Below are 23,714 nucleotides of genomic sequence, written 5' to 3'. Positions count from 1 at the left end.
ATATATATATATAAAGACTCCAATACTCACTTGATTCCTAGCCCTCAGCAGAGTGCGCAAGAAGGAAAACCATGATGTGCGACCCTCCTTTCGATAGGTACAGAGATCTGTTCACTGGCTCTATCCTGCAACGTTCACAACATGAAGGACGCCAAGTTGTGGAAGAGCATGAGCTCCCAATGATAGACTTGCGCAGCCTAAGGAGTGAGAACGAAGAAGAGCGGGTGTCTTGCGTCTCAGAAATCGTGAGGGCCTCATCGGACTGGGGCTTCTTCCAGGTCCTTAACCATGGGGTTAGCAATGAGCTATTGGGTGAGATGAGTAGGGAGCAGAAGCGGATGTTCGAGTTGCCCTTCGAGATGAAGGCCAGCGCCAAGCTCCTGAATGGCTCATACCGCTGGGGAACTCCGACCGCAAAATCTCTTGATCAGTTCTCGTGGTCAGAAGCCTTTCATGTTCCTCTCGCTAAGATCTCTGACCCAGATTGCTGCAGCTCGGAGTTCGGTTCTCTGAGGTATTTTCCCTCTTGATTCAAATCCACTGAAATCTCCAGAATGCCCACCATCGGTGTCTTCCATGTCCAAGTGCATCATTTGTGAAGATTGATTGAATAATGGATATGAATCATCCTTTTAGTGTTTCTTTTGTCGATCGATTCTAAATTACGAACATGTACTAGAATAAGTATTCGGCCGAACGGAATAAACTTGATAGAGATAACTGGACCATTCTCTATATTATTAATAGGATTAATCATAACAAGTCATTAAACTGACAAAGAATATATTGCACCTCCAGTGATGCGATGGAGAGGCTTGCAGGCACAATGTCAGAGCTGGCTCGCATGCTTGCAGGAGTTCTGGCCGAGAATCTGGGGTCCCCTGGGGATCAATTCACCAAGAGCTGCAGCAAGAGCACATGCTTCCTTCGGCTGAATCGTTATCCGCCATGCCCATTCTCACCAGAGACTTTTGGTCTGATGCCTCACACCGATAGCGACTTCCTCACCATCCTTCATCAGGATCAAGTAGGTGGTTTGCAACTGAGGAAGGATTCCAAGTGGATCGCTGTCAAGCCTAACCCAGATGCACTTATAGTCAACATTGGAGATCTCTTTCAGGTATATTCTGCACGATGAAGATCGAAATCATTTTTACTCCCTGTCAAAGCAGTGCTCTCAAATCATTTCAAATGATTGCAACCATGGAAGTTTGCTACCGGATGGTGGGGAACTCACAGTCAGTAATTGCGGCAAGGCTGCATCTACTTGCGGTCACTTTTACTCGAGCCATGGCCCATGAGATCACTTTGAAGAGTAACCTTTATCCACGATTTCACAAGACTAATGAATAACCACTAGTTTCTTCTTATTTCTTCTCCTCCACACTTTATTTGTTGATCACCAGAAAGTATTTTCAAACTAATGGTGATCAACATGGTTCGTGGTAGGCATGGAGCAATGATGTCTACAAGAGTGTGCAGCACAAGGTGATGACCAATACGAAGGTGGAGAGGTATTCGGTAGCTTATTTCCTTTGCCCATCAAACGAGTCCACCATAGGGAGTTGCAGGGAGCCTTCCATCTACAAGAAGTTCACTTTCGGGGAGTTCAGGAGACAGGTGGAAGAGGACGTGAAAAGAAGTGGATATAAGGTGGGGCTTCCAAGATTTCTCCTCTAGCTAGCTTGTTTCTGTAACAAAAAATATATATATGATATCACTAGCCTGCAACATTTAATATGGAAATACAAGAAAAAGAGGATATGCCCTGTTTTTATCATTCTGAAAGCACAATATTTGCTTGTTCATTTAACCGGTGGCCACTTGACCTCAAATGAACCCTTCTATTCTTATCCAAGATAATTGCAAGAACACACAACCATGCACAACTTAACTCAACAAAGATCTTTAGGTCAAAATGTACTGTACTGAAAAAGAATTATTTGTTTAAACCAAATTCTTTCTTCTTATCACTACTCTTGTCCCCAAAATACTTCTTGCTCCACATCTTTTCGGCTATTTCTTGTTTCACCTTTGATCCTTTCTAGCACACTGATTCTGTTCACGACTGACCTCTAAATGTCAATGGCATCCACCATATTGATATGGGAAACCTCAAAACCAATCAGATGTTTTCTCGAAGAAAAGTCATAAATTCAAGAGATTAGCCAAAGATAAACGGATGTTTATGTAGTTAGTTCTCATTATGTGTTGGCTTGGGAGAAGGTTGAAAAATATAATAGAATGAATAAAAAGTACTTTTAAATCTGTAGTGCTTTCTAAAAGGACCTATTTATATTAATAACAAATAAAATATAAGTTTTTAAATAATAATAAAAATATATCATATTCCATCAAATCTTCTCATCCTCATATATTTATCTTAATATAAATCCTTATTTTTTGTTTTATCTAATATTATATATTTGAATTAATCTTATCACACTCCTTTAATTCAAAATAATTGTAACTTGAAGTTATCTTCAAAAAAAAAAAGTTTTTTCTTTTGCTAAAGTTTTTGTAAATATGTCGATAAACTAATCTTTAGTGCTATAGTAATCCATTTAAAATTTTTATTTATTAACCAGTTTACGAATAAAATGATATCGAACTTAATACACATATGGAAGACAGGATTCTTTATCATTACAATAATAAACTTGTTGTTGTAGTAGATTTGAGTTGGTTCATCTTGTTTTTCTTGAAGGTTTGTTAGAATTCTTCAAAACTAAATTGTTTGATATGACTTACTTATAGTTATAACATACTTTGCCTCGGAGTTTGAGAAGCAACATATTATTGTTTTTTTATTATCTATGAAATCACACTTGAGCCAAGACTGAATATAAATCAATAAGTGCTTTTTCTATCCTATGCACAACCAGTCCAATCACTATAAGTATAAGAATAAAATTTAAAATTTTTTATTTATAACAAATGCATAATCGAGAGTTCCCTTGATGTATATAAGAACTTTATTAGTTGCTACAAAGTGATGCTTGCTAGGGTTAGTGTATCAATTTGGATAACAAACTAACTACAAACATAATATTCAATCTTAAATGTGTGAGATAAATTAACCCTATAATTAAACTTCTATATTGTTTTCATCTATTTTTTTCAACTCTATTATCTAGCTTAAGTTTATCATTTATATTCATTGGAGTATTTATTCTCATATGAATTTTTTTTAAAATCTTTAATATATTTCTCTTAGAATAAAAAATTTTAATTTGTATCTTGAATAATTTTCAATCATATAAAATAATGTAAAAGCCCTAGATCGGTCATTTCAAATTTTGACATCATATTTTTCTTAAATTTAGTAGATATATTTGATGAATTTTTAGTATAAATCATATCATCCACATATAAACAGATAATGAAAATTTTCATACTTTGAGCTTATATATATATAATTGGCTAACTTAAATTTTTTCTAAAATTATGTTGAGGAAAATACTTATCAATACTGTTGTTCCATGCCTATGGTGTTTGTTTCAAACTATATAATATTTTATCTAATTTATATATTTTATCTTCTAGTCCTTTAATTTTAAATCCTTCATGATGCTTTACATAAAACTTCTCTTATAAATTTTCATTCAAAAAGACTAATTTAACATTAAATTGATAAACCTATCATTTTTTCTAGGCTATTAATGCTAATACTATTTTAATTATATCAATTCTAGTAATTGCAGAAAAAGTTTATAAACAATCGATACATGAAATTCCAATATACTTAACAACTAAGCGAGCTTTATATTTTTCAACTAACTATCGACATTAAATTTTGACTTGTATATCCATTTAAGTCTAATTGTTTGTTTCCTTGGGTCAAATCTACTAACTTTCAAGTTTTATTTTTTTCAATAGCTTGTGGTTCATCATTTACTACTTGCACATATTCTTCCTTCTAACTTACAACTTGGAAATAAGTAAGTTTTAAAACAAAATATATAAAATCACTAGATTGATATATCTGTGAAAGACTTTAAAATTTCCTTAAAGGTGTTTCAATATCACTAGAATAAATTGAATTAGAATTATTTAAAATATGAGAAGATTCATATGAGATATTAATAATAGACCATGTATCATGTGCTTTATTGACTTCTTCTTCTACTATTAGAATTTTAACTACTTTAGAGTTTCAAACTTCTTCTTCATCAAAAATAAAATCGATTAATTTCTTAATTATATGATCATTGATAGAAGATAAGATTTCCCCCAATTATATGAGGAAATCTCTCTACTCTGTTAAGGAAAATCCTCTATTTTGTTGAGAAAAATCCTCTCCTAATATATATAAATAGGAGAGAGACATGTTAATATATTCAAGCTAAAGCTATTTCAATAAAGCTATTTCAATAAAACTTTTTTAATAAAGCTTCTTCAATAATTGTTCTTATATTCTATTCTTTCTTTCATGGTATCAGAGCCACTTGCCTAGAGCAAACTCTCTTCTCGCTGTCGACTCATCTGTTGCTTCTCCACCTCCGGTAGTAAAAGAAAAAGCTTTCTACTACTGCTTTTCCGTCGTCAAGCCATTGGTGCGATAAATCTTTCCTCCTCGGCGAACGGCAACTGTTTTCTCGACTACCAATCTGCACCAACATCCATTCCCTTCCACTGTGGTATCTCTAGTGCTACGCTCACCAGCATTGCTCCACCTTTCCTCCTTTGCTGTAGTCTTCTTCTCTATTGTAGTATCGTTGTAGCTTCCTCCTCTGTTGTACCTCTATTGCAGCTTTCTCCTCTGCTGCACCTCTACTGTAGCTTTCTCCTCTACTATAGCATCACTACAACATCGCTGCAACTTCCTCCTCTACTACAACTTATTCCTCTGCTACAGCATTGCTATAGCTTTTGCAGCTTTCTCCTCTACTGTAGTTGTTGCCGTCGCAGCCGCAACAACAACAGTAGTGATATGCTCTTGCCCTACTCACGAAGCCTTTGGCTCGTAAACCATTCTTTGCATCGATCCAAGATTAATATCCGTAACATGAGCAACATCTTAGGGGGCATGATAGAAGATAAGATTTCCTTAAGGCAGTTGAGGAAATCTCTAAGCAGTTGAGAAAAATCCTCCATGCTAAATGTGTATAACCTCCCTGCTGAGTGTGTATAAATAGTTATCAAGAGCTCACTATCAAAATGAACTAGGCAATTACATCTTATACATTTCATAGTTTCTTCTACAATTTCTATCTTTCTATCTACTTTGTTTAATTTTTAACATGGTATCAGAGCCTTCTTCCTTGCGGATGTAGGCAACTCTGGCGAAGCCTTCTACTACTCCTCTTTTCCATTCAGTTGGAAAGGGTAGTACCATTGCTTACCTCTCCTCTAGTGTCGCTGCTTCCTATTCCGGAGTCGGAGACTGCTCGGCCACCTCCTACCCTCACAAGAACCTCGCCTATGTTAGGATCGAAGCGGCACTAAGAGGGGGGGTGAATTAGTGCAGCGGATTAAAACTTCGATTTTGGAAAAAATCTTTCGTAAGATAAAAACCAATATCGATGAAAATGATTTGGAAGCTTGATAACTTAGAAGCGTATGGAAGCGTAGTGACTAAGTAAAGAAGTTTGCAGTATGTAAATGGCAAAAGTAGAATGCAAACCAGATAACACAACAGTTTTAAAGTGGTTCGGTCAAAATAACCTACATCCACTTGTGAAGCCTTCTTCGAAGAGGCTCCCAACTTCCACTAGCAAAATCTCTTTGTAGGGAAAGGATTAATACCCCTATTACAACCTTTACAAGTGGTTCACACTCTTACAATTCTTTTCAACAAGATGGGAGGAGGTGAACACTCAAGCAATTTGACAAACAAGACTTGCTAAAACTTTTCTAAGGCTCTTATCTCAAACTATTGCTTTGCAAAAGGTGTCTTCTCTGCTGAGAATTGAAGGATATTTATAGGCCTCAAGAGGATTCAAAATTTGGGCTCCAAATTTGAATTCCTCTTGTGTTTCCGAGACTGGCGGTGCCACCGCCTGTCAATGTTTGTCAGGCAGGCATACTGGTGGTGCCACCGCCTGGTCTCGGGTGCTGGGCGGTGCCACCGCCTAGTCTAGCGGTGCCATCGCCTGACACTTCGAGTTCTGGTCAGTGTCACCGCTTAGTCCGGCGGTTCCACCGCCCGTCCTTACAAATTTCTGGTTGGGCTTTACGTCCGACCCAAACCAAGTCTCTTTTGGGCCCAATTGGCCCCTAACCAAGGTATAGGATATGTCCCTAAATCCTAACCCTAATTACATATGAACTACATACCTAAAAATATAATCCTAAGCAAGTGTTTAACCAGCCAACGTCAAGTTTTGTTCCGGCGAGCTTTCCTACGTTCTTCCGGTGGACTTCCGATACGCCCTCGGGTTTCTTCCAACGGACTCCTAGCAGGCTCCTGATCTTGTGACGAGTTCAACGAGTAGCCGAGCCTTCTCGGTGATCTCTGCAAGCCTCCAATGATCTCTTCGGTAGACTTCCGAAAGTTCCGACAAGTCTCCGATCTTTCTTGGTTGGTTCCGACAGCATCTCCGACGAATCTTCGGACTCTCAAACGTCCATCGAACTTGACTCCGGTATCCTTGCTTTATGTTTTTAGGCTGTCGTAGTTAATCCTGCATACTCAACTTCAATAATATGGATTAGATTAATTAACTCATCAATTGATTTCATTATCAAAATCCGAGATTCAACAATCTCCCCCTTTTTGATGACGACAATCAATTGATGACGGAGTTAAACATAACTCCCCCTATCTATATGCCATATTGTGAGAAGATAAAACCACTTGAATTTCATCCCTTTGAATTCAAGCATAAATCGATAAGTTCTAACATTGAACTTATCGTTGTCTTATTAAGCATGAGCAAATACGAACCTTTGTATTTCTCATAATTTTCAGCTATTGAAAATCATTTTCTAGTTAAATGACAAGAGATAAAAATATGATAAAGATTTTCAACATGAATTTCATGATCAACCAATCTTGCGATATACTCAAAGATTAAGACATGTAAGATAAGCAAGGCATATAAGACAAGCTTTTGCAATTCATATAAGTCATGCTATTGATGCGCATAAGTCATACAAGTCATCACTTCTCCCCCTTTGTCATCAACAAAAAAAAGAAGAGAAGGAGATGAGACTTGAAGTACATAGTTTGTGATCATAAAATCAAAAGAAGTCAGCATAAAATTTAATCATATGAAGTTCATCATTCAAAATTAATTTCACAAGAAAAACCTAATCAGCAGTTATCTAGAATTTAGCAATACATCTGAAACAAAGGTTCAGTTTTTGTTCAAAAGAAGATGATAGACTTCTAACTTCATATTAAGAGTAATAATAAGAAATTACATCGATTAATCCTTAGGAGGTAAGCCACAGTACTGAAATATGACATCTATTTTTTGATTCATTTGTCGTAGTTCTTTCAAAATTTCAATTTGCTGGATTTGAATTTGTTCTTGCTGCGACTTGCTTTGATACCAATTATCTTATTGAGAATCTCTTAGAAGATGGAGAGCTTGGATCAACAAGAATCATCTTCAAGGCTTCTAAATGCTAGAATGAAGGTTTAGAGAGGATGTGGGAGAGCTTGAGGCGTTTCTCACGAGTTGGAGGTGGTGTCACCTCCGACCCTAACCCCTTGACTTATAAAGGGGCTCTCGGGCGGTGCCACTGCCAAAATAAGCGGTGCCACCGCCTAGCGCCTGAGCGCTCAAGCGGTGCTATCGCCGATCTTAGCGGTGCCACCGCTGGCTTGCAGTGTAAGAGAAGAAAAAATTTTTCTTTCCCCCTACTTGATTTTCAGAGGTGTTTGACTCAAGATAGGTTGAGATATTGAGTTGTACTTCAATATATCGTTTTGAATCGAAAGAGAAGGATGAAATCGAATCCACAAAAGAATGGAACAAGGATGAGACATTTTTCGAAAAATACATTCAAACAAACTTATTTTCAGGGACAATTTAACATACCTAGTTCTCTTCTAATGAATTCAAATTGGTATTCATTTAAGGCTTTTGTAAAAATGTCTACTAATTGATGCTTTGTGTTAATAAATTCTAGAGCGACATTATTGTTAAAGACATGATCACGTATGAAATGATGCATAATATCTATATGCTTAGTTCTAGAGTGCTGAATCGGATTTTTGGTAAGACATATGTCACTTGTATTATCACATTTTATGGGAATACTTTTCAAGTGAATTCCATAGTCTTCTAATGTATTTTTCATCCAGACAACTTGTGCATAGCATGCACTTGCAGCAATGTATTCGGCTTCCGCCGTAGATAGCACAACTGAATTTTGTTTCTTAGAAGTCTAAGAAACAAGTGCATGTCCTATAAATTGGCATGTTCCAAATGTACTTTTTTCTATCTATCCTGTATCCGCCAAAATCGGCATCTGCATAAGCTATTAAATCAAATTTATCAGACTTTGGATACCACAATCCTAAATTTGGAGTTCCTTTAAGATATCTAAATATTCTTTTAATACTCTTAAGGTGAGATAATTTAGGATTAGATTGAAATCTAGCGCAGAGTTCTATACTAAATATGATATCCGGTCTAGTCGCGGTGAGGTAGAGTAGACTACCTATCATTCCCCTATATATTTTTTGATCGAAATTTTCACTATTTTTATCTATATCTAACTTAGACGAAGTACTCATAGGGGTGTTTATCGCTTTTGAATTATTCATGTTAAATTATTTTAACAATTCTAATGTATATTTTGATTGGTTAAGAAATATACCATCCTTGAGTTGTTTGATTTGTAATCCCAAAAAGAAAGTTAATTCACCCATTAAACTCATTTCAAATTTGTGACTCATACAACTGGCAAATGATTCACATAGTGATTCATCCGAAGAGCCAAAAATAATATCATCAACATAAATTTGTACAATAAGAAAATTATTTTCAAAGTGTTTGATAAACAATGTAGTATCAACCTTGCCTTTGGTAAAATTATTTAAAATAAGAAAGGAACTGAGCCTTTCATACCAAGCTCTAGGAGCTTGTTTCAAGCTATAAAGAGCCTTAGTCAATTTGAATACATGATTAGGAAGAAGAGAGTTTTCAAATCTGGGAGGTTGTTCAACATATACTTCTTCGGAAATAAAACCATTCAAGAAAGCACTTTTGATATCCATTTGAAATAGTTTAAAATTATTACTACTAGCATAGGCAAGGAGCATCCTAATGGCTTCTAATCTTGCCATAGGAGCGAAGGTTTCTTCGTAGTCGATATCTTCTTCTTGGTTGAAACCTTTGGCCACTAATCTAGCCTTGTTTCTAACCACGATACCGCATTCGTCTTGCTTGTTTCTATAGACCCATTTAGTACCAATGACTAAATGGTCACTAGGTCTAGGAACAAGCTTCCATACCTTATTCATCTCAAATTGGTTCAATTCTTCTTGCATTGCAATGACCCAAAAATCATCTTTTAAGGCATCGTCAATGCATTTTGGTTCGATTTAAGAAAAGAAAGCGACGTTGGCACAAAAATTCTTAAAAGAAGAACGAGTTTGAACCCCTTTTGATGTATCTCCTATAATTAGCTCCTTTAGATGAGCATCCATATACTTCCATTCCTTGGGTAAGAAAATTTCGGAAGAAGATGCATCCGAGTTGCTATTTTGAAGAGGGGGTTCATTTAAATTCAAATTATCAAAACCAAGATCATCATCAAAATTATTTTTCTTTAAATTAGATATTTCATTAAAAACTACATGAATAGACTCTTCTATAACTAAGGTTCTTTTGTTTAAAACATGAAAAGCCTTAGAAATGGAAGAGTAACCAAGAAAGATGCCTTCATCGGATTTAGCATCAAATTTTCTTAAGGCATCCTTTTCATTCAAAATAAAGCATTTGCAACCGAAAACTTTAAAATAAGAAACATTTGGTTTTTTATTATTCCATAATTCATAGGGAGTTTTTGATGAAGACAGTCTTATTAGAACCCTATTCATGATGTAGTAAGCTGTATTTACGGCTTCGGCCCAAAAATACTTGGGTAGACTATGTTCATTTAACATAGTTCTTGCCATTTCTTGTAGGTTTCTATTTTTTCTTTCAACTACTCTATTTTGTTGAGGATTTCTTGGAGTGAAGAAGTTGTGGTTATATCTATTAACTTCACAAAGATTTTGGAAATCATGGTTTTGAAATTCGTCACCGTGATCACTCCAAATTGATGAAATCATGAAGCTCTTTTCGTTTTGAGTGAGTTTACAAAATCTTGAGAAGCACTTGAAACAATCACTTTTGTGAACTAAGAAATAGGTCCAAGTGTACCTAGTATAGTCATCCATAATTACAAAAGTATATTTGCTTCCTCCTAGACTTGTTGTGTCAATTGGTCCAAATAAGTCCGAATGGATCAATTGTAGTGGTCTAGTGGTGCTAATTTGATTTTTTTGGTTTGAAACTAGTTTTTATTTGTTTACCTTGTTGACATGCATCGCATACTTTGTCCTTAGTAAATTTCATATTTGGAATCCCTCGTACTAGTTCTCTAGATGAGATTTTGGATATTAATTTTATGCTTGCATGGCCTAATCTCCTATGCTAAAGCCAAGCATCATCATTTAGAGCAGAAAAGCACATTTCATTACTTAGTTCATCAAGGTTGATGGTGTAGACATTATTTTATTTTAATGCAATCATAGTCATGTTATTATTTGGTTTTTCGATAATACACATATTTGATTCAAATCTAACGATATAACCTTTATCGCATAATTGACTAATACTCAAGAGATTATGTTTCAATCCATCAACTAGTAAAACATCATCAATAGAAAAACTTAATTTGTTACCTATAGTTCCCTTGCTAATGATTTTGCCTTTGTTGTTGTCTCCGAAGGTGACGTACCCTTCTTCTTTGCTAGTGAGCATAGAGAAATGAGATGGATCTCCAATCATATGTCTTGAGCATCCACTATCGAGATACCATCTCTTGCTCCTAGCTTGTGGGTTTGTCTACAAAAGAGGATGATTTTTAGGTACCCATTTGATTTTGGGTGCCTTAAAAATTGATCCACTAATTTTGTTATTCATTATTGAATCATTTCTAGTTCCTTTAGGAACCCATATTAATTTTTATGGACTAATTTTCCTAAATGGATATTTGTAGGCAATATGTTCGGATTTGCAACAAAAGTTGCATTTCATATAAGATGAAACATGTAATGTAGGTCCTTTTATGAAAGTGGTAGGATTTTGATGTGATCCTTTTACAAATCCAATTCCACTTCTATTTGCAACGTGACCCTTGTTTGCAAGGATCATATCTAATCCTTTGCTAGCAACTTTAAACATGTTTAAGGTTTCTTTAAGAAGCAAATTTTTATTTTTTTATTGCTTCTAAATGCTCACACATAGAGCATGGAGGAGTTTGAAGACTATCAAACTTATTTTGTAGTAAAACATGCTCTTTCTTTAAGATACTTAACTTCTTACTATGAGTTCTACATTCATCAAATAATTCATGAAAAGTGATAGAGAGTTCTTCAAAAGATAAATCTTCATTAATTAAACCACATACCTCTTCTCCTAGAGCCATTAGCGCGAAGTTTGCCTCCTCTTTGTTGCTAGCTTCTTCACTTTCGGAATCACTTGAATCATCCCAAGTTGCCTTTAGAGCTTTCTTCTTCTTTGGTTGCTTCTTCTTGGCTTGGGGGCATTCATTTTTGAAATGCCCTGGCTTCTTGCATTCATAGTATATCACTTGGTCCTTTTTATGTTCAAGTCCCTTTTTGGTGTTATTTTTAAATTTGTTCTTTCTTAAAAATTTTTTAATTTTTTGAGTCAAGAGTGTAATGTCATTTTCACTGTCCTCATCACTTGATGTTCCTTTTAAGTGATCTTCTTGTGATGTGAGTGTCATATCCTTCCTGTTCTTTGGAAGGGGGTTCTCGAGTTCGTCATGATCTTGACACGTTATTTCGTAGGTCATTAGAGACCCAATAAGTTCTTCAAGCGGGAATGTTTTGAGGTCCTTGGCCTCTTGAATGGTTGTAACTTTTGGATTCTAACTTTTAAGAAGAGATCTTAAGATTTTGTTTACTAGTTCAAAGTTAGAAAAATCTTTACCAAGAGCTTTGAGTCCATTGATGACATCCATGAAACGGGTGTACATGTCTCCGATGGACTCGCTTGGTTCATAAGAGTGCACAAGGATGTTGATTTTGGACTCTTTCACTCGGCTAGTGCCTTCATGAGTGACCTCGTTCTCTAAATATCAAAAGCCGAATCACAAATTGAAACATGATTAAACTCATTGTTATCTAGTGCATAAAATAAGGTATTCATAGCCTTTGCATTTAAAGCAAAAACCTTCTTCTCCGATTCATTCCATTCACTCATTGGAAGAGAAGATTTTTGAAATCCGCTTTCGACAATGGTCCAAAGCTCGACATCCATGGAAATGAGAAAGATCCTCATACGGGTCTTCCAATATGTGTAATCCGACCCATTAAACATAGGTGGACGTGTGATAGAATGTCCCTCATGCATGCCGGAGTAAGTCATTTCTCTTGGGTATTAAACCAAATATGAGAGTGAGCCTCGCTCTAATACTAATTGTTAGGATCGGAGCAGCACTAAGAGGGGAGGGGGGGGGGTGGTGAATTAGTACAGCGGATTAAAACTTCGATTTTGGAAAAAATCTTTCATAAGATAAAAACCAATATCGATGAAAACGATTTGGAAGCTTGATAACTTGGAAGCGTATGGAAGCGTAGTGACTAAGTAAAGAAGTTTACAGTATGTAAATGGCAAGAGTAGAATACAAACCAGATAACACAGCAGTTTTAAAGTGGTTCGGTCAAAATGACCTACATCCACTTGCGAAGCCTTCTTTGAAGAGGCTCCCAACTTCCACTAGCAAAATCTCTTTGTAGAGGAAGGACTAATACCCCTCTTACGACCTTTACAAGTGGTTCACACTCTTATAATTCTTTTCAACAAGATGGGAGGAGGTGAACACTCAAGCAATTTGAAAAACAAGACTTGCTAAGACTTTTCTAAGGCTCTTATCTCAAACTATTGCTTTGCAAAAGGTGTCTTCTCTACTGAGAATTGAGGGGTATTTATAGGCCTCAAGAGGATTCAAAATTTGGGCTCCAAATTTGAATTCCTCTTATGTTTCCGCGGTGCCACCGCCTTGTCACGACCTTAGCTGGAATTGCCTAAGGCGTGAGGCACCCTTGCGGCCAAAGACGCGAACTTAGCTTGCCTTGCCTAAGTCGCGGGTCGCCCTCGTTGCAAAGACGCGAACTTAGCTTGCGTTGCCTAAGTCGCGCTTTGCCCTTGCGATCTTGCTCCGCAAGGATCAGCCACTTTGTAACCTCTCGCAGGTCCCGAAGGACCTGTAAAAGAGAAAGAAAGTTAGATCGAAAGAACGAGCAACGGACAAGTCCCGAAGTCTCGCGAAAAGGGAAGCTTTACAAGCAAATCGTCGAACACCTTGTGTGCACAAGAGAAAAGAGGGAGAGGGAGAAAAACAAGGCTTTCAAGGATGAACGAACAGCTGCAAGCCCACAAACAGCCGCTCACCTAGTCCCGGACGCAACACCAAGTTCCCGTAAAGGTCACGTGCGAACTTGCGAAAGAGTGTTCAACGCCCGGTATATAACCGAAGCCCCATCCAGCCATGTGCCACCCGGGGGGTTCCTGGGGTCTGAGCTGGCTGACATTTTGGTGAGCGGAGGTAGCACTCCGCTCACCTCCCGCGGCACGCGAAAACGGAGCCGTTTTGGGCTGTTTTGGGGCTGTTTTGCTCGGTTTGGTGAACGGTCGCTTTGCAACGCTACAGCTTGTTCGAACTTACATATTTACAAGCAAAATGACCCAAAACCATAAGAAAACATGCTGTCAAGCAGCTGTACATGCGGGTGTGAGCGACGAACGGTTCGTTGAACGGAGTTGTTGCGGGTGCGCGACGACCGTTCGTGACATTCTCCCCCACTTAAACTGTCGATGCCCTCGTCGATGCTTGTTGGTAGTTGTTGATGACTTCTTCTTCATGTCGCAGGGCGTCTTCAGGCTCCCAACTGGCTTCAGTTCGGGGAAGCTTTCGCCACTTCACCAGGTACTCTGTTTGCTCCGCTCCGTTGGGTAGCTTTATCTTGCGATCCGCCAGAATGGTTTCCACTCGCTTCTCGTAGGAGGCTGTGATGGGAGGTAGCCGAGTTGGAATACTTCGAGAAGCATCTTGCGGATCCGAATGGTAGGCCTTCAGGTTGCTGGCGTGAAGAACGTTGTGAATTTTGAACCACGCCGGCAGCTGCAACTTGTAAGAAACATTGCCTACTCTGCTGATAATTGGGAAGGGCCCTTCATACTTACGCACCAATCCTTTGTGGACTCTTTTCCTGAAGAATTGGAGTGATGCTGGTTGGAGCTTTACCAACACCAAATCGCCAACTTTGAACTCTTGTGGTCGCCTTCCCAAGTCTGCCCACTTCTTCATCCGTTTTGCCGCCTTCTCCAAGTAAGCCCGCGCAATATCGGCATTTCGATGCCACTCCTTTGCGAAATGGTAGGCTGATGGACTACTCCCAGTATAACCAATTGCCATAGTGTGTGGAGTCGACGGTTGTTGTCCTGTGATAATTTCGAAGGGGCTCTTGTTGGATGCAGAGCTCCGCTGCAAGTTGTAGGAGAATTGGGCGATGTCCAACAGCTTCACCCAATCTCGTTGATTGGCACTCACGAAGTGCCGGAGATACTGCTCTAAGAGCGAATTTATTCTTTCAGTTTGACCATCCGTCTGGGGGTGGAGGCTTGTAGAGAAGTATAACTTTGACCCCAACAATTTGAATAGCTCGGTCCAGAATCGTCCCAGGAACCGAGCGTCTCGATCACTAACAATATTGTGTGGGACTCCCCAATACTTCACTACACCCTTCATCATCAGTCTGGCCGCCTCTTCAGCTGAGCAGTGTAGGGGAGCAGCAATGAAAGTTGCATACTTTGAAAACCGATCGACCACCACAAGTATCGATCCAAGTCCCCCTACAGGCGGCAAGCTAGATATGAAGTCTAAGGAAATGCTCTCCCATGGCCTTTCTGGTACAGGCAACGGCTCCAAAAGTCCCACCGGCTTCCGTTGCTCCACCTTGTCTTGTTGGCAAGTAAGGCATGTTCGAACATACTCCTCCACATCAATCCCCATCTTTGGCCAGTAGAAGGCCCTCTCCACGAGAGCCAATGTTCTGTGAATGCCGGGATGTCCAGCCCAAAGGGAATCATGACACTCTTTCAAGAGTTCACGCCTCAAATTGTCCACTCGGGGAACATACACTCTATTCCCTTTTGTGTAAACAAGTCCCTCCTGGACCCAAAATCGTCGTGCCTTGCCTTCTTTGATGAGCTGCATCAGGATAACTGCCTGGGGATCACTATACAGTCCATCTCTGATTCGGGAAAGGAAGTTGGAATGTAACTGACTTGTTTGGCCTCTGCCCTCCAGTTGTGCAGCATTCACACACTCCACCTTCCGACTCCGCGCATCGGCCACGACATTCGCCTTCCCGGGCTTGTATTCCATTGCCATATCAAATTCAGCCATGAAGTCCTGCCACCGTGCTTGCTTTGGGGAGAGCTTCTTCTGAGTTTGGAAATAACTCAGGGCGATGTTGTCTGTCCTCAGCACAAATCGCGACCCGAGGAGGTAGTGTCGCCAAACTCGTAGGCAGTGGATCACCGCTGTCATCTCTTTCTCATGCACTGGATACCGCCTCTCGGTCTCGTTGAGTTTGCGGCTCTCGTAGGCCACCGGATGACCTTCTTGCATGAGTACTCCACCAATAGCAAAGTCCGAAGCATCGGTATGGACTTCAAAGGGCTCTCCATAGTTTGGCAATTTGAGCACTGGTTCCTCCAGAACAGCAGCCTTCAGATCTTGGAATGCTATCTCACATTTGTCAGACCACTTCCAAGGCTGCTCCTTCTTCAGCAACTCCGTCAGTGGGGTTGCCCGCTTCGAATATCCTGAAATGAAGCGTCGATAGTAGTTGACGAATCCAAGGAAGGATCTCAACTCTGGCACCTTCTTTGGAGTTCGCCATTCCGCAACTGCTTGCACCTTCGACTTGTCCATCCGAATGGAGCCATCACCGATTCGATGCCCTAAGAATAGGATCTCAGTTTGAGCAAAGTAGCATTTCTCCCTTTTTACGAACAAAGTGTTCTCCCTGAGAACCTTGAAAATCGTCCGAAGGTGCTTGACGTGCTCCTCGAGCGTTTGGCTGTAGACGACGATATCGTCCAAGTAGACGACCACGAACTTATCCAAATACTCCTTGAATAGTTGGTTCATGAGAGTACAGAATGTGGCCGGAGCGTTGGTTAAGCCGAAAGGCATCACCAAGAACTCAAACGCTCCATACCTGGTCACACAGGTAGTCTTCGCTTCGTCGCCTTCAGCAATGCGCACCTGCCAATACCCCGACCGAAGGTCGAGTTTTGAGAAATACTTGGCCTTGCCCAGTTGGTCGAACAAGTCCGCGATGAGCGGGATGGGATACTTGTTCTTCACTGTTACTTTGTTGAGGGCTCGATAGTCGACGCATAATCGGAGGCTCCCATCTTGTTTCTTCTGGAAGAGAACTGGAGCTCCGAAAGGTGCTTTTGAGCTGCGGATGAGACCACCGCTTAGCAGTTCACCTAACTGCTTCCTGAGTTCGGCCAACTCTGGTGGAGGCATGCGGTAGGGTGGTCTTGCTGGAGGCTTCACTCCTGGCTCCAGCTCGATACTGTGATCCACGCCTCTGCGTGGAGGGAGAGTCTTCGGCAACTCGGGTGGCATAACATCTTTGAACTCTTTTAGGACATTCGCCACCACGGCAGGTTCTTGAATGGCCTCCTCGTTGAGTGGCTCTAGCTTCATAGCAGCCACGAATGTCAACTCGCCTTTTCGCACCCCTTTCTTCAATTGTAATGCCGAGATGTGTTGGGGCTCCTTGGTTCCTCTCCGAGAGACGGGAACCATGCAGGGATCATCGCCTCCCATCATACATAGGGAATTCAAGAATGGCATCGGCACCAACTTCGCCGCGTGCATAAACTCCATTCCAAGAATCACTTGGAAGTCGTCTAGTGGCACGGCCATCATGTTGGTGTTTCCGCTCCAAGTCCCGATTCTGATGGGAACTCCCTTCGCCAACCCGGAGATTCGCCTGGCCTCCGAGTTCACTGCTTTCATTCGGCTTGGGCTCTTCTCCAAGGTCAACCCAAGTCGCTGTGCTTCACGATCGGCTATGAAGTTGTGGGTAGCGCCCGTGTCCACCATTGCACGGGTTGTTTGGCCATTCAGCTTAATGTCCACATACATTAGCTCGCTGCTTCCTGCTTTTTGTGCCTTCGTCTTCATGTTCTCCCCCACTTGACCCCGCATAGCGTTCAACAGACGCATTGCTCCCATTCGGGGTCCTTGCGACTCCTCATCGTCGCTGCTGGATTCTGAACTGCTCGAACTAAGAGCAACAGCTTTGCCCTTGTCCGATCGGGGAGGGTGGATGGAAGCTGTCAAAGCGTTGAGTGCCTGCTTCTGTGGGCACTCCCTTACCATGTGCGGTCCTCCGCACAAGAAGCATCCTCCAGGTTTTGAGGCCTTGCCTTTCGGGTTCGGCCCTTTGTGGGAGCTCTTCTTCTTTTGTTCGCCCCCGAGCTCCTTCCCTCGAGAATGTTTTGGAGGGCGATTGCTTGAAGATTGTTTCCTTCTCGCTGGGTCTTCAGAGGAAACGAAGTCGGTGAGCCTTTCTGCAGCTGCAATTGCCCCGACCACGTCGGTAACATTCCTTCGATTCAGCTCCTGCTGAGCCCATGGTTTCAAACCATCAAGGAAGCTGAACAACTTGTCCTTCTCGGACATGTCCTGTATGTCCAGCATCAGTGCAGAAAACTGCTTTACATAGTCTCGGATGGTGGTACTTTGGCGGAGTTGTCTCAACTTCCTTCTTGCGACGAACTCTGTGTTCTCCGGTAGGAACTGAGTTCTCAACTCCCGCTTCAAGTCTTCCCATGTGTCGACTCGACACCGACCTTGTTGGATCTCCTCCCAACGAGTTCGCCACCAAAGTTTCTCATCTCCGTTCAGATACATTGTTGCTATTGAAACTTTGGTATCTTCAGAATCGGGCCTCGTAGCTCGGAAGTATTGCTCCATGTCGAACAGAAAGTTCTCGAGCTCCTTGGCATCTCTGGCCCCTCCGTATCCATGGGGCTCAGGTGCCCTCAAGTTTTGTGGCGGTGCAACGCGGGTGTTGCCTCCTCCCGCATTTAGCGTTCTTGTGAGCATAGCCACCTTCGCCGTGAGTTCCGCCACAACATCTTGTAAGTGCTGCACGGAGTCCTTGGTGTCATCGGACAGTCGGTCGACTAGGGCCTCGACCTTGTCGATCCTGGACTCCGCTTCCTCTTGCGAGCTCTCTACCCCAACAAGTCTTTGTTGGCCATGGTAGAGTTCCTCCATGCTCGCTTCCAGAACATCCAGGCGGGTTTCCGCCGTCGTGAGTCTCTCCTTATGACTCTTTTTCCCAGTTAGCGCACCAGATTGCGCTTCCTCCGCTCGCGGAGAGTTGCCAACTTCTCGCTCATCCTGTTCGCTGCCGCGATCCTCGTGAGCGACTCCAACAGCATGAGAGCGAGTGTGCACATGCAGCCCACCTGCGGCTGCTTGGGGCAAGGTTCCGGCTTGCCCTGTCTTGCTTGATTCGCCACGATGCTTTGCCATGGCGAAGTTGCGAAGTTCGTTCGCTGTTCGATCGAAGAGCTTGCTCGCTCTGATACCACAATGTCACGACCTTAGCTGGAATTGCCTAAGGCGTGAGGCACCCTTGCGGCCAAAGACGCGAACTTAGCTTGCCTTGCCTAAGTCGCGGGTCGCCCTCGTTGCAAAGACGCGAACTTAGCTTGCGTTGCCTAAGTCGCGCTTTGCCCTTGCGATCTTGCTCTGCAAGGATCAGCCACTTTGTAACCTCTCGCAGGTCCCGAAGGACCTGTAAAAGAGAAAGAAAGTTAGATCGAAAGAACGAGCAACGGACAAGTCCCGAAGTCTCGCGAAAAGGGAAGCTTTACAAGCAAATCGTCGAACACCTTGTGTGCACAAGAGAAAAGAGGGAGAGGGAGAAAAACAAGGCTTTCAAGGATGAACGAACAGCTGCAAGCCCACAAACAGCCGCTCACCTGGTCCCGGACGCAACACCAAGTTCCCGTAAAGGTCACGTGCGAACTTGCGAAAGAGTGTTCAACGCCCGGTATATAACCGAAGCCCCATCCAGCCATGTGCCACCCGGGGGGTTCCTGGGGTCTGAGCTGGCTGACATTTTGGTGAGCGGAGGCAGCACTCCGCTCACCTCCCGCGGCACGCGAAAACGGAGCCGTTTTGGGCTGTTTTGGGGCTGTTTTGCTCGGTTTGGTGAACGGTCGCTTTGCAACGCTACAGCTTGTTCGAACTTACATATTTACAAGCAAAATGACCCAAAACCATAAGAAAACATGCTGTCAAGCAGCTGTACATGCGGGTGTGAGCGACGAACGGTTCGTTGAACGGAGTTGTTGCGGGTGCGCGACGACCGTTCGTGACAGCCTGTCGGTGGTGGTGCCACCTCTTGTCAATGTCTGTCAGGCAAGCGTACTGGCGATGCCACCGCCTAACGGTGGCTGTGCCACCACCTAGTCTCGGGGTGCTGGGCGGTGCCAACGCTTGACACTTCGGGTTCTAGGCGGTGTCACCGCTCAGTCCGACGGTTCCACCGCTTGTCCTTACAAATTTCTGGTTGGGCTTTACATCTGACCCAAACCAAGTCTCTTTTGGGCCCAGTTGGCCCCTAACCAAGGTATAGGATATGTCCCTAATCCTAACCCTAATTACATGTGAACTACATACCTAAAAACATAATCCTAAGCAAGTGTTTAACCGGCCAATGTCAAGTTTTGTTCCGGCGAGCTTTCTCGCGTTCTTCTGGTGGACTTCTGATACGCCCTTAAGTTTCTTCCAGCGGACTCCCAGCAGGCTCCCGATCTTGTGACAAGTTCAACGAGTAGCCGAGCCTTCTCGATGATCTCTGCGAACCTCTAACGATCTCTTCGGCAAACTTCCGAAAGTTCCGACAAGTCTCCGATCTTTCTTGGTTGGTTTCGACACAATCTCCGACGAATTTTCGGACTCTTAAACGTCCATCAAACTTAACTCTGGTATCCTTGCTTTATGTTTTTAGGTTGTCGTAGTTAATCCTACACACTCAACTTCAATAATATGGATTAGATCAATTAACCCATCAATTGATTTCATCATCAAAATCTGAGATTCAACAGCCTACACTACTGTGGTGGCCATCGTCCTCGCAACTACTCCCTAGCCAGCGACCTCTCCTCCTCGTTCCCACATCTCACTTGAGCAAGAAGTGCTACTGCTGCCATCCTTACCACCACAGCCATCATTGCCTTCCTGCGGTAATAGGAACGATTGCAGTTTTTACAACTTCCATCAGCAGTCGCTTCCCTTTGCCATAGTAATTTCTCTGCAACTGTAACTGCTGCAGATTTTTTTTTTCTTTTTACCTAATCACTGCAGATTTCTTGATCATCGCTGCAGCTTCCTCACCTATCGCTGTAGCCTCCTCTATAGTGCATCGCTGCAGCCTCCTCTGCAGCTTCCTCACCCATCGTTGGAGCCTCCTCTGTAGTGCATCGCTGCAGCCTCCTCTGCAGTTCATCATTGCAGCCTCCTCTACAACGCATTGATATGCTTTTCTCCTCCTCCCTCCCTCCTATATCTTTACATCTTTTTGTAAAAATCACTTAAACCACCACAAAATATCTGGGATGTCTTCATTTTTCTCTTTCGATATTCCTGTCCCTATTTCTATAAGGACTCTGAGCACTTCTCAAAGTCTTATCATCATCAATGCTGCAGCACTCATTCCCTTCAAATTATCCAAAGGCGACAACTATGCATCTTGGCGAGCACAACTTTCTAATCTTCTATTTGGCTATGATCTCCTAGGTTACATTGATGGCTCTCTCTAGTGTCCACCTGAAATGATCAACATCCCAGGTGTGTTAGGATCAAGAGCACTAAGAGAGGAGGGGGGGGGGGGGGGGAGGTGAATTAGTGCAGCGAAAAACTTTCGAGGATTTAAAACGACGTTCGTACGATAAAAGCCATTTCGGTATAAAAGCCGATTCGAAAATTGCTTTAACTTAGATTAGGTGAAGTGCAATTAAAGTAAAGCTATGGAGGCAGTTTACAGTTAAGATAGAGAACATAAAGTAAATGCAAACCGAGATTTAGAGTGGTTCAGTCAATCTTGACCTACATTCACTTTCGGCTTCCTCCTCCGATGAGGTCACCGATGTCCACTAGAGGCCTTCCTTCAATAGGTGAAGGCCAACCACCCTTTTACAGTTTCACTCCTTTTGACGGGCTTAGGAGACAACCCTTATAGAATTTTCTCTCCTCTCTTGAAAGATCAAAACTTGGAAGAAAATAGGGAGGAGAACTTCTAGCCTTTACAACACTTTTGAGCTCTAAAATCACAGAGTAAGATCAAGCTTTCGGTGCCCTTTCATGCAGGAAAGGGTGGGGTATATATAGGCCCCAAACTGGTTTGAATTTGGAGCTCAAAAATGTTATTTCCCGGATTTTCGGGGTCCTAGCGGTACTACCTCTTAACTGGGGTAGTACAACCACCTGGCAGCTCGGAGACTGAGCCTCTGGGTGGTGCCATCGCCTGACAAGGGCGGTTGCACCGCCCAATCTCGCTTGGAGACTGAGCCCAAGCGGTGCCACCGCCTGACTAGGGCGGTTGCACCGCCCAGTCTCGCTCGGAGACTGAGCCCAAGCGGTGCCACTGCTTGACCTGGGTGGTTGCACCGCCCAGCTTTCCTAGGAGACCATATCCTGAGCGGTGCCACCGCTTGGCAAGAATTCTAGTCCGAATGGGTTGATCCATTTGGCCCAATTTGGGTCTATCAAGGGCCTAATTGCCCCCAGATTAAGTTAATGGGATCACCTCCCATTCCTAACTTAGTCTATATGCTAACTACGATATTTCTTAAGACATTTACTGCAACTTGCTCTGGTGCATTAATCGCTTCTTCCAGCGAGCTTCCGGTGAACATCCAACGAACCTTCAACGATGCTTCGGCGGACTTCCGGCAAATTCCTGGACTTGCGACGATCCACTTGGCGAGTTCTGACGAGCTTCTTTGGCAAGCTCCTGGACTTCTCGGATTTGTTCCTTATCCTCTAAGCTATTCAAGCTTCCATTGCTAGATCTATTGCCCCGCTGATATCCTCATGTATAACTGCTACAGAAGTATGGTGCAAGTTACAAACAACTTTGGTAAATCGCTTGTGTACTCGTATGCTCAGACTTCTTTCCAATCTGATGAAAATGAAACAAGAGGGAAGTACTATTGCTGATTATCTACAAAATATCAAAGTTATCATCAATGATTTAGCTTTGATAGGTTATTCTCTCAGTGATGAAGAAGTCCTAATCCATACCCTCAATGGCCTAGGAGGCGAGTACAAAGAATTGATAGCAGCACTTCGGGCACGCGATTCACCAATATCATTTGAAGGACTTTATGATAAGTTGATCGACTATGAGACGTACTTTAAGCATGATGATAGGTTGCCTGGACTACCTATTACAGCTCAAGTCAATCAAAAATCCAAGAGGAAGAGCAACCAGTACAATAAACACGTCAACAATGATTTGGCTAAGCTGCCTCCTAGCCCTATGGGGCCCAGACCAAACCCCCCTTATCCGTTTGGGTTTTGCTTAATTCGAAAGACCTATTTACACCCGATGATATTTTGTGTATAATGAAAGGGTACTAAGGTCCATGTAGAGTTATGGAGGAGAGCATTATATTCGTCACACATGGCTTTATGCCAGTGAGAAGATTTTTGAGCTTGAGTGATTGTAGTGGGTTCACTAGCCTTAGTGGAGGAACTTGTTATAGCATGTAAGTCAAGGACTTGATATGGTTTGAAAATACTACTTTTGGAGCGTGTTGTCATTGGATGTCTAGGGGGGATAAAAGTGGTAGATTATATTGGTGGTATAGCCGAGGGCGAGTCACTGTCATGGATCGGGCCAACCGTCGGCACAACAATGTCACTAGGTCTAGGAGAAGGTAAAGCTAGTGGTAATGTTGCCGAGGGTATTACTTCATTAATAGGGGAAACTTGTGAGGAAGGGAGTGGATAAATAGAGGAAGTGAGAAGCTGTTGAACTGGAGTAATAGTAGTATGCGGATCTTGAGGGTAAGGACTAGATGGTGTCATTGGAGGTTCGTGTGATGAGATCGGAGAGATATTCCAGTGATGCATGTTTATCGGAGTAGCTTGTATGGTAGGATTAGTTTGAAAAGGAAAGACAAACTCCTCAAAAATAACATGATATGATATAAAGACTTTTTTAGTTTGGGGTTCATAGCATCGAAAAACATTATGTTCAAGAGAGTAGCATATAAAAGTGCAAGGCTTAGATCGTGGTGTTAGCTTATATGACGCATAGGGATGGAGCCATGGATAACATAAACAGCCAAAAAATTTGAGTTTATGAAGGTTTGGAAGCTTGTGGAATAATTTTTCAAATGGTGACTGGTATTATAAGACTAGAGTGAGCATACAATTAATGAGATAAATTACAGTTTGAA

At 42.0% G+C, this 23,714-nt stretch overlaps 1 protein-coding gene across 1 annotated transcript in view; it reads left to right on the top strand.

Moving 5' to 3' along the window:
- Window positions 1-1,749, top strand: part of LOC135594333 (gibberellin 2-beta-dioxygenase 8-like) — a 1,940-nt gene extending 191 nt beyond the window's left edge. The window contains exons 2-4 of the mRNA XM_065084728.1: window positions 52-514; window positions 799-1,120; window positions 1,450-1,749. Of these exons, the coding sequence (XP_064940800.1) occupies window positions 52-514; window positions 799-1,120; window positions 1,450-1,680 (1,016 nt within the window). The 3' untranslated portion in view covers window positions 1,681-1,749. The remainder of the gene's footprint in view (window positions 1-51; window positions 515-798; window positions 1,121-1,449) is intronic.
- The last annotated feature ends 21,965 nt before the right edge of the window (window positions 1,750-23,714 follow it).

This window comes from Musa acuminata, chromosome BXJ1-9, assembly GCF_036884655.1.
Source record: "Musa acuminata AAA Group cultivar baxijiao chromosome BXJ1-9, Cavendish_Baxijiao_AAA, whole genome shotgun sequence".
Classification (NCBI taxonomy): Eukaryota; Viridiplantae; Streptophyta; class Magnoliopsida; order Zingiberales; family Musaceae; genus Musa; species Musa acuminata.
This window is presented reverse-complemented; position numbering and strand designations above follow the sequence as displayed.